At 35.3% G+C, this 11,107-nt stretch overlaps 1 protein-coding gene across 2 annotated transcripts; it reads left to right on the top strand.

Annotated features, from left to right (window-relative positions):
* The first annotated feature begins 5,777 nt into the window (after positions 1-5,777).
* On the top strand, positions 5,778-10,475 carry LOC113322527 (cytochrome P450 3A18-like). Of its 2 annotated transcripts, none has more exons than XM_026570626.1 (7): positions 5,778-6,301; positions 6,399-6,598; positions 7,007-7,645; positions 7,968-8,118; positions 8,284-8,460; positions 8,951-9,108; positions 9,910-10,475. In XM_026570626.1, the coding sequence occupies exons 1-7, from the start codon at positions 6,028-6,030 to the stop codon at positions 10,012-10,014; spliced, it is 1,704 nt and encodes a 567-aa protein (XP_026426411.1). In that variant the 5' UTR covers positions 5,778-6,027; the 3' UTR covers positions 10,015-10,475. The 2 variants fall into 2 exon arrangements, with proteins under 2 accessions (XP_026426411.1, XP_026426410.1); XM_026570625.1 differs by having other exon boundaries at positions 8,942-9,108.
* Positions 10,476-11,107: the final 632 nt, after the last annotated feature.

Raw genomic sequence — 11,107 nt, 5'->3', positions numbered from 1 at the left:
AAAATTAAGAACCTTAATTAAAGGATTCTTAACTTATTTATATTTCGATCCTGGGATTTTCTTCCTGTAGCTATTAAGGAATAACTTTGAACAATAAAAGATAAACATTATTGTACGTGTTCAAAGTATGTCGACATCCTTACTTTGTAAGTCCTCTTTCATACTTACAACCTTGAAACCGATTTGCCACACTTCCAAACAAGTTTAGAATTGGTTCATCTGACTTTTAAGAACTATGTGATTGAATAGGAAACACTCAATCACAAATCGTGGGTTTAACGGTTCTACCAAAACAAGTTTCAGTTCTACCTCCATGTGAGTACTGTGCATAGTCACACTAGCTTTCCAAAATTCGGTTGACTAGGTACTAGGTTCGGTTCCCCACATATATATGGTATCTAACTTATATGTGTTGCACATGTTCATAGGATCGGTTCTCCTTTGCCTAAAAACGTGTTGCACATGTTCATAGGATCCGTTCTCCTTTCTGCTATAAACCTTGCTGCACCTCATACAAAGATTGATTCCCTTTTGTGATGTGTTGCATCTCTTCATAGGATCGCTTCCCCTTTACCTAGATTCGGTTCAACAAATCACAAACTTGATCATACCATCGCAGGTGATTATTTAAGATTGGTTTCACTAATAAAAGTCATACCAATACATAACTCAGGCCTTTGTGAATAGTTTTACCAAGAACACAAACAAGTCGTGAGCGGTTATACTAAATCACACATATTGGATGTTCACAAGATATGCAATGAATAACAATCCTAATAACGCCTGGCGATTTCCTTTTCGATTCATAAACAAGTTTATGAACTTACTTCCTTAAAACACATGTAAAACATTGTTTCCTAGGATGAAATCCTCACCTCGTATCCATACATAATCACAATAGCATTTAAACGATTATGTCGATGTCTTATCTACAAAGTTAATGTTTACGCAAAAAACTTCATATTATATTCCTTAATACTATGTCTATCTAGAGTCAACACTATTACACCAATAACATCAATATCTTTACTCACTTGAGATCCAGGAAATGAAATCATAGACGGAATATTTAGGTGATCAATAACATCTAAACATTTTCTATAGAACAAAGCTAAATCTTTACCAACCATTTCCCTTAAACTACATATGTTCGTGGGCAAGAGAACATATCTCTTACCCTGAACCTACATTCCTATAGTAAATGACAAACTTTAAACAAACTGAAGTGAGTATGTGGGAAAGCTAGAGAGGTACCTCGTTTCCCCATTGAGTATTTTTCCTTTATGTAATCTGCGAGAATTTAATGCTTGCTCAACTCAGTTTAAGCTTCTTTTGAACGTAATAGATTCCAATTTTCTTTGTAATTTTTAGTAAAATTGTCTTCCACATAGTTTCTCCTTTTATGAAAACTCCCTCCTCCACTGTATATGAATCCCTTGAATCCGTCAATTTGACCTGTCAATTTTTACATTAATGATTACTCTTAAAAAATTAGCATACAAATCACTCTTGGTACATCATTGAACAAATCATATCCTTTTTAATTATCCGTGCATGTTTCGCTTCATACAGCTATGCATTGCCATTGAAGATGTATTAATCTTAATTTGGACCTTTCTTACCTCATGGCATAGTACTAAATTGTTGGAGGTGTCTTTTACTACACCCATAAGTGATGATATTATGCAGCATATGCCTAGAGAAATTAAAAATCAGAAACCAAAAATCAATCAAGAAAAATATAAAATTATAAACCCTAATTCGATAGCAAAACATAGAAAGATGAACATGAATAGTCATCAAAACCACGTCTATAAACATACCTGGTATTGTTAAATATCTTTAGATTCTCCATCATGATCACCTGTAGCATAAAAAGAGAGAATGGAAAAAGAAACGATGGGGAGAAGAAAGAGGGGACGAAGGTGAAATAGGGTTGGGAACTGTTTCGATAGATGATTGAGACGCAAGTGTGTTTTTTTTCTAGGTTTGATATCCGGTGGATACTAATATCCTAATTCAATGTGGTGGTATTTTTGGATGTAATATTGGTGGTGTGAAAAAGCAGAAGTTTTTTATTGGTTTAAATATTTTTGGTGGGGCCAGAAGCTCTGAGAAGAGATCTTTGTTCAGCTTTTAACCACAACAGAGGAAATTCAGCTGAAATCATATTATTAATTTAAAATTATGACATTATCATGAGTCACTTTGGACTAAACTGTAAATACTTGGACCATACTGTAAATCAGGAAGGTTATTTGTGTATTTTCCATATTTGGACTAAACCGTTTTTTTGGGTTTTTAGATATATGAAAAACATCTTTGGCATTTTGGAACAATCTATCTGATAAAATTGTAGCCGAATCAGGGGCAAAGCCAACCTATGCACGGTGGATCTTTGCCCACCTAGCTCAGCTGGCTCCAGTCCTAGTCTTCGTTATGGTGGCCTATTTTGCTTCTATCAGTGAGCTCTCTATTTTGGTCCACTCTCACAGCTCGTTCGTTTCCAGTGTTTCAAATCTCTGGAATTGGATTCCAAGAAATAGATTCCTTAGTAAAAGAAAATCTGTTCGGTTGGGGTTATTGGATTGCATTGTAATCCAAATCTTTCATATTACTTAAATATCCTTGAAAATTTTAACACAGCTAAAATTTAAAAATTTAAGAATTCAAAATTCCAAAACATATTTAAACCATGGGATTATTACTCCTGCACAATTTTACTGGCAACCAACTTATTTCTTGAATATCCTTGAAAATTCTAATACACAACTAAAATTCAAAATCAAAAATTTAAGAATTCAAAATATCTAAACAGATTTAACCATGAATAACTATTATTCCTCCACAATTTTATTGGCAACCATGTTACTGGCAACCATCTTGTGTATGATACCTCTCTACCAAAAGCACAACATACATACCAAGATGTGTCTTTTTCCACTATTCTACCTGAGTATTCTATTCTTCACATAATGAGTCCTCTTCCCTTCTTCCATCCCGAAAAACATTTTGGTTTTTGTAGCTGAATCAAGTATAATCGAAGCAGCATCTATCACCATCATCAGTAAGACCATCAATCTTCTGTAGCTCCTCAAACAACTGTTTGTTGGTGTCTGATTCTTGGGCCAATGTACTTCGAATTGCTTCTAAATGTGAAAGAGTGCCTGATGTCATAGAATTTTCTTTTACAATTCTATGACATCAGACCCCTGCCTGTTATTTGTATGACATGATAATGATACCAAACCAAGGATAAAATACCATGATTAAGAGAACAAGCTAACTAAACAAAAAGGAATATATTCAATAATGGTTTGAAATTACCTTAGCTCATTCATCAAATAAATTCTTCTCACACACAAGCTTATTGTTGACATAATCCCATTCAAAACCACTGCCAGCATTTAGCATTTCGTTGATTTCCATTGAATGCTTCTTCAAAGTCTTTATTCTCGAATCAATGTTGGTAGTACTTAACCCAGAATTGGGTAGTTTATGACAAAAAAACTAACTAAACAGAAAGTCTTGTAACTAATGGTGCGCAGCTTATGACAAAGAATTCTAAAAGTACGCCGATCAAGATGAAGTTGGGATTTACATTGGTGTCACTTTTATATACCAAATCTTCCATCACCCACAATCGTACCATAGTTAATTCAAAACGATCATTGGCTCTCAACACGCAGCTTTGATGACGCAAAACATATGAATAGAAATAAATGTAAAATAAAGTTACTGCATCCAACGTTGTTCGGATATTGTCTGTCATCATTTCAAGTTTCTTTTTTTTATCAAGACAAGAGGTGCCATACTGGAAGTGGGTCTGAATTCGAAAAGCATAAGAACAAAATGGTCAACCATACATGACTATAGAGAGACAGATATTAAAACTAAACATGTTGCCATTTATAACCTACTTGCTACTGTTACAGAAGATTCTTATTCTGCAAATTCCAGAGGACCCAGTAATTTAGTGATTAGCATCCCTTATTAGTAATTATTGATGGTGATTTATTTTATTTTTAATGAACACAAATTCCTCCAAATCAGAAAAGTAAAAAAAAAAAAAAATCAAACTGGCATCATATCACCACCCATTTGCTGCAGTTAGAAGAGCTCAGATATGACCAATTTGGTGAACAAAATGAAATTGGATATCCATAAAACAGCAAAATGACTTTCCCTCACAAAGAACATACCAAACTAGAAAAAGACATAGCAAGAGAATAAAAAAGGAAAACCTATATTCTGAAGAATCAAAGATATCCAATTACTTGCAGTCCTGAAGTGTAGACAATTTACAGTTACAAACTTCTTGGAGAGGATCCCCACTAATAACAAACTTCTTGGAGAGGATCCAAGATTAGCTTGATATACAATCTTTATTTCAGTTGATATTAAGGCCAAAAACACACGAGTTTCTTAGCATTTCCTATTATAATTAGCTTTCTACCTCTTGAACCAAATTTTGTTGTACATCATTTCCTGACTCATATGAGAAGACATATAACAACATCAATTACAGCAAGTACAAATTTATGCAGGGTATTACTACTATAACATAGCACAACACAATCAAGAGATAGTGAAAAGATGATTTCATGGATTATATCATAAACCCAACATACATACACATGCATAAGCTAATTTTATCATAAAACCAACACTCAACTCCAAATTAAAAAATTACCAAAAATGAAATTGGTGAACGAATTATACCTTGAAAGTTCTTATTAGTTGAATCAAAGGAATAGCTGATAATACTGTAGTTGATTGAGTCGGGAGAAGAAGAAATTGGTACTGTTGAAAATGAAAGTTAGAGTTCTTGTGGAAGAAATCATATTGTTCCTGAGTTGATGACCGATTATCACAAAGCCGCAAATCCAATCGAGATGATAATTGGTCTTTCAATTAATAATTCCTGCAACAAAATAAAAAGAAATCAAAACCTTATCAAAAAACTAAACGAGCAGTTAAAAAAGAAAAGGAAATTACATACAGATAGAAGAAGAAAGACATACAATACGAGAAGTTAAAACCCTAACCTAATCATCGTAGATCTACATCTCTCATTCTTTAGTGGTTTCTTTCTTCTTCTCTCTCGATCTTACGAAGAAATAGTTAGAAATAAAAAGTGAAAAACAGATCCGGATTTTGTTTTCAGAGGGACAGTTTGGTAATTTAAGCTCAATTCCCCTTGTTTTCTCCGGAATTGAATTCCTTTCCACCCCACGAGCGACGCGATAGAATAGAACCGACAGGAGGGAATCGTATTCCTTAAGAATCCAATTATGGAAATTTTGGTGTTGTTGGGTTCAAGGGAATTGGGCATATTCTCTTGGAATCCAATTCCTGGGCTCCCAATTACCCGAAACGAACATGTCAGTGTTTTCCTTTTGCCTCTCCTGCCTAGCTTGTGTCATCGAAACCGGTTCATATTTCATACATCCTCTCACCAAACAAGCTTCCGTACAAGCAAAATCCCGAATCACTTCCCCTAACGTGGATAGCTTGAATACACGCTAGTTGACTTATTAAATAGTTCACCACAACTTCGAGGGTTTGTTTTACTGTATGACTTGTACCTCAAAAAAACTATGTACGAAATTAATAACTGTACACGTTCACACTACTGGTTACAGAAATAAATCCAACTGCTTTGCCTTTTCAAGCGACAAGAATATAATGCTTTCAATTGTACGATATCACTACTTATAGTACAGCTAGCAAACGTTATCCTCAATTAAATAAACTTTACAACATCGAAGGAGACAAGTGTTGGTGTTATAGTTTCAGGTAAGATCTTTACTTGATTTAACACTGTTAAGATCTTCCTAGAAACCCTCAAAGTATAAGATCATCAGGAAATGTGAACCCTCTTTATATACTGCATACTGTATTATTTGAGAGAGAAAGAAAAGCTGTACATGGATTAACAAACAGTTAGTTTATTTTAGTTCTCAAACAACGAACGATAACTAGGGTTTTCATTTCTGATTTTACCTGAGAGACGATCGAGAGAGAATGAAACCTTGTGAAACACCATATACTTTGTTAGGTGTTTTGTTATCAAGAAGAAGATCAAATTATTCATGTGAATATCCTAATTTTTTAAGAGATTATGCTATTAGAGAAATCAATGTTTTGTTATGGATTTCGTTAATTGCAATCACTACTTTTTTAGTCAAAAGAGTTATCAAATTGATGAAATTATGGAGTTATGGAAGAAATCTTCCTGGTCCTCCATGTCCTTCTTTGTTTGGTCACTCTCAACTTTTCTCCGGTGAAAATCTCATTGGTAAGTAAGCTCAAACTTTAGCTTTGTGATTCTAGTTTATGATTAGCTGATGAATTGGATTTTTAGCAGTAAATTTGTGTTTGTTTGTTTGAATCAGAATTTTTGTCAAAGTCACATGAGAAGTATGGATCAATTGTTAGGCTTTGGCTTGGTCCTACTCAACTTATGGTTTCTGTTAAAGATCCAGTGATTATTAAGGAGATGTTGATTAAGGCCGAGGATAAGTTACCAGCAACTGAGAGGGCCTTTCATATGGCTTTTGGTCGATCAAGTTTATTCGCTTCGTCTTTCAAAAAGGTATTGTTGTTGCTGCTTTCTTGTTCATTATTATTTTGTTGTTACTCTGTCTGTGAACTATAATAAGTGAAACTTATTTTGAAAAACTTGATCCTGTTGCTGTTTCTTTTTTTATTTGATGCACATGTATTGTTATGTATGAAATAATGAATTTTTGTTTTTTGGGGGGTTAAGCTTACTTGTCAAAGCAAGTTTGGTACTGAGCTGTAAACAGTCCAAATAGAACTCTGAGAATACTAGATAAACCATGGGGCATCATGGTGGTGGGTAATTGTATTTCAGAAAATGTTTAACATACCTGCTCGGTGTTTACCTTTTGACCTACTTGGGAGTTTAAACCAGAATTACTTTGATTCGTCATAGGAGGTTTCCGGATATCATGCAACTTTTCTGGTATACTGTCTGCAGGTACAAAAGCGGAGGGAATCCTTGGCCGAGCAATTAAACAATATATTGCTGCAAAGAGCAAATGCAATTCCCTCAAAAGTTGTGGACTACATCGTGCAAAATGTTGGTTCTACTACGGCTAATAGGGTGTCTGATTGTAGATCTATTTCCCAACATATGGCATTTTCCATTCTTGGGTCAACACTCTTTGGAGATGTGTTCCTGGGTTGGTCTAATGCCACTCTTTACGAAGAGATGCTTATGAAGATCTCCAAGGAGGCATCCTTTTGGGCTTCGTATACTATTCCTCCCTTTTGGAAAAGAGGATTTTGGAGGTTCAAGTGTCTGTGCACTGAACTGAGATGCTTAACTCTGGACATTATTCAACAACGTAGAAAATATTACAAGTTTAGTCAATTGGATCAGAACCCTAGTAACGGAACTACGAAGATAGGAAGGGTCGTTGAAAGTGATGCTGTTATTTTTTCTGGCGGTTTGATGGAAGATGACCTACTGCTGGCAAATCTTGATGGTCATCTGAATGGAGATGAACCATGCGGCAATGTCATGGGCGTTATGTTCCATGGATGCTTGACAACTGCGGGTTTAATTGGTAACATTTTGACAATGCTTGTGATACATCCAGAAATACAGGATAAGGTATTTGCTATCAAATTAATTATACCAAGTGTTGCTCTTTCCGAGTTTTGAAATCAACTACTAAGCGTTTGAATTTGAGTTTACCAACTGAACTAGGTTAAGGTGTGAAATCTCAGTTGTTGTGGACAATTCAAATCTAGTTATCCATTATATTTTTGGATTTCTACTGCATCATGATTGCAGGGTGTGTTTTTTCTTGAACTGCTTGTCTCTTATCTGATTTCACGTTTGGTGTTAGATTCTTCACCTTTATGTGAATCATAATAGCATATACGGAGTACCTAATTGCCTAGTGTAACCCTTTTGCTTTAATGTATTGTAGATTTACTCAGAGATAATGATGGTGCATAAAAGATCATCTAAATCAGGGGTGCACAATATTTATGACATGAAATTCTTGATGGCAACTGTGTATGAGTCCGCTCGTCTTCTTCCTGTTGGACCTCTGCTTCAGAGATGTTCTCGCACTCATGGTATGATAATGACAGTACATTGACGATTTTTGACTTTTGTTGCATTATTTCCCGTACTCGTTTGTGATGTTAACTTTTCCTACTGGCGTATATATTTCTGTACTGCTTTATTCTTCACCTGATCTTCACATACGATCATTGATCATATTTTCGTTCTATATTCAGATTTGGATCTTAAAGCCGGTGTTACTGTACCAGCTGGATCTATTCTCGTTGTGCCAATACAGTTGGTACAGATGGATGGTTCTAGTTGGGGAAAGGATGCCAGTGAATTTAATCCACATCGTTTCTTGTCAAAAGATGAAAGGAGATCCTTCTCTGAGCCGAGGGTGCCACTGACAGGTTTCACTCACTGCCACTGCTAGTAGTCTGTACTTGAAAGCCTAAAATTATAACATTTAAAGTCCCTACCCTAAAATACTGCGTTAATTTGAGTTGTATCTTGTAGTGTATAGTCCCTCTTTATTTGTAAAAACATCTTCAACTTTCAAAACTGTGGTGTGCGTGCTATCATAACTCCTCCTGCCTTGCAGAGAATAGGAAAAAGAAAAACACATCTCGAGCTAAGCTGCTTACATCCCATTGTTGTGCTTTTGTTTTTCTTGAATCACTTTGGTAGATAGCTGGAGATATTACATCACATTTTTGCCATTGCTTCTGTCTTGATGTATATTTTATCTTACTTTAGACAAATAACTACGACTATGTTAAATTCTGCTAATTGATATGGTAGTTGTGTTTTGCTCTTTACATTTGAGATTCCTAGTTGAGTTGAAGGTGTGCTTGCTTAATCTTACCACTCTTGTCAACTATTTAATCTTAGGGGCAGCAGACGAAGTTGTGAGCATTGAAGAATCACTGGTGCTAAATGACCCTAGTGTTACTGATTCTTTTCTCCCTTTCGGCTCTGGTACTCGAGCATGTATAGGACAGAAATTTGCAATCCTTGGAATTGCAACTCTATTTGCATCTCTGCTCCAGCATTTTGAGGTTTGTGATTTTTTTCTTCTTTCCAGTTCTTCTTCTGTTCATTACTTGGAGTCTTAGGCATGCCATACATGGGGGCACAAGCCAATGACATAGCTCCCTTTAAAACCTCAGTCAAAAAGCCAAGATCATATAGAAAAGAAAAAAAATCTTCTCTCTGGACCCAGTATCTTGTGGATAGTGATTTTTTTTATAGCACTTTTGATTTGTGCGCAGTGAGTTAGGCACTTGCTCGTATCAAACCTAATCTCTTCTCAAGTTATTCAATAAGAAAGTAATGAATAGAAACTAATTAAAAAAATGCACTTAATTTGGAGATTTAAGGAGTGATAAAAAAAAATTCATTGAGAACTCATAGTTCTTTCACATAAGATTCTCTCCAAATCTTTTTCATTTTGATCTGATCTTCTTCATCATCTCATGAAGCCGTTCTGTGTATTCTAATTTAAATCAGGGTGAACTGGTTAGTTTTTATGTGCGTTTCTCATAGGCATGATGGGTGATAGAAAATTTTAGTTTGGGGGTGGAGTGAGCTGGCTTAGTAATGTTGGGCTTAGATTAGGCTGATGTTTCTTAGGACAGACTTCAGAGGTTGTCCTGAATGGGGCCAGCTGATAGCAACAGTTTGATCAGGTCAAGCTTGTTGGACTTACTGATTCTCACCAGTCTTAATTGTTACACTCATTGTTTCAGTTGTTATCATTTAGCAGTAGATATCTGAAATAGAAATTGGCAAATGCAAATGACCACCAGCCCCAATCTGCATAACTAACTCTAAAACTGGTTATGCTTTGAATTTTGCAGGTAAGACTCGAGCCAGGTTCTGAAACGATCCCGAAGTCAATGAACAATAGCATCGTCCAGCTTCTTCCTACTCCGAAGATTGTCTTTGTAGAAAGGAACCGCTAAAATCAGAGAATTTTCTAGGTTATACATTCTGTTTTTATTTCTATATTTCTTGTTTTACTGGTGTGAATGCCAGGATATACGCGTGGGGAAGGTGTTCTCATTTCTGACATATCTAGTGGTGATAAGGAGGATGTCTCAACCATGTGTTTACTAGGGATCTTTTTCCTCCATGTTTTTTTAACATCTCCGCTGCTGTCTGTTGTATTCATGAATTTCATTCATGGCTTTTGAAGCACTTGGAGCTGTTATGGCATGGGAGATGTATGTGTATCTTTCCTTTGTTTCTTTAGATCTAGACTCTTTTTTCCCTCTGCTTTTAAAGAAGAGGAGTGTTCTGTAATCTATAATCTTATGCTGTTCCCATAAACGGGAAAGGAGATTTCACTTTTTTACTTTTGGTAGAATGTACTGAATTTGTTTCTTCGGAATTTAAGAAGCAATGAAGTTCTTTTATTCTGTTTTGTTTTCTTTTTATTATAGGAGGTCATATTTGTATTGAAGAAAAAAAAACGACCCATATAAAAAGTATGACCTTCAGATAGGTATACCAGAAATTCAAAAGATGGAACTTAATTACAGACTATCACGACCTTCCGATAGGTAATTAAATCTCGAAATTGTGTTCTAAACTATTTTCATGCAGATCGGAGAAATTTTTATCAGCACTGCTTTTGACGTTGGGATTTTGAGAGCCATTTGGACGTTGGGATTTTGAGAGCCATTTGGCGCAATACCTATATTATTCCATTCAACGAATATGGCTTAATTAAATAACAGTGATTGTCTTTTTGAAATGCGGCTCAAGAAACAAACAATCACCTTTTTCATGCAGTGTCCCGAAACTTTAAAATTGTGGAATTATTTTCTTTTAACAGTTTTGGTATTGGATTAGTGTTTTCTGATTCTGTTAAATCTACTTTGTGAAAATGGCCTGCTAAGAAAGGTGAATAAGAAGTTACGGGGTCTGTTGCCGTTTGTAATCTGGTGGAACATTTGGACTCAACGTAACAACATGCTATATGGGAATAGAAGAAGAAATGTTAACCCATTAATCATTGCAGTGAAGTGCACTATTTATAGCTAGTGCAGGTGT

The sequence above is a fragment of the Papaver somniferum genome, chromosome 11 (genome assembly GCF_003573695.1).
Source record: "Papaver somniferum cultivar HN1 chromosome 11, ASM357369v1, whole genome shotgun sequence".
Taxonomy (NCBI): Eukaryota; Viridiplantae; Streptophyta; class Magnoliopsida; order Ranunculales; family Papaveraceae; genus Papaver; species Papaver somniferum.
Note: the sequence above shows the minus strand (reverse complement) of the source record. Positions and strands in the feature narration are given on the sequence as shown.

Coding starts and splice junctions, on each gene's coding strand:
- LOC113322527 (XM_026570625.1), top strand. CDS start 6,028: ATGAAACCTTGTGAAACACCATATACTTTGTTAGGTGTTTTGTTATCA. Junction 7,646..7,967: donor ATCCAGAAATACAGGATAAG/GTATTTGCTATC, acceptor AATGTATTGTAG/ATTTACTCAGAGATAATGAT. Junction 8,461..8,941: donor GCCGAGGGTGCCACTGACAG/GTTTCACTCACT, acceptor ATTTAATCTTAG/GGGCAGCAGACGAAGTTGTG.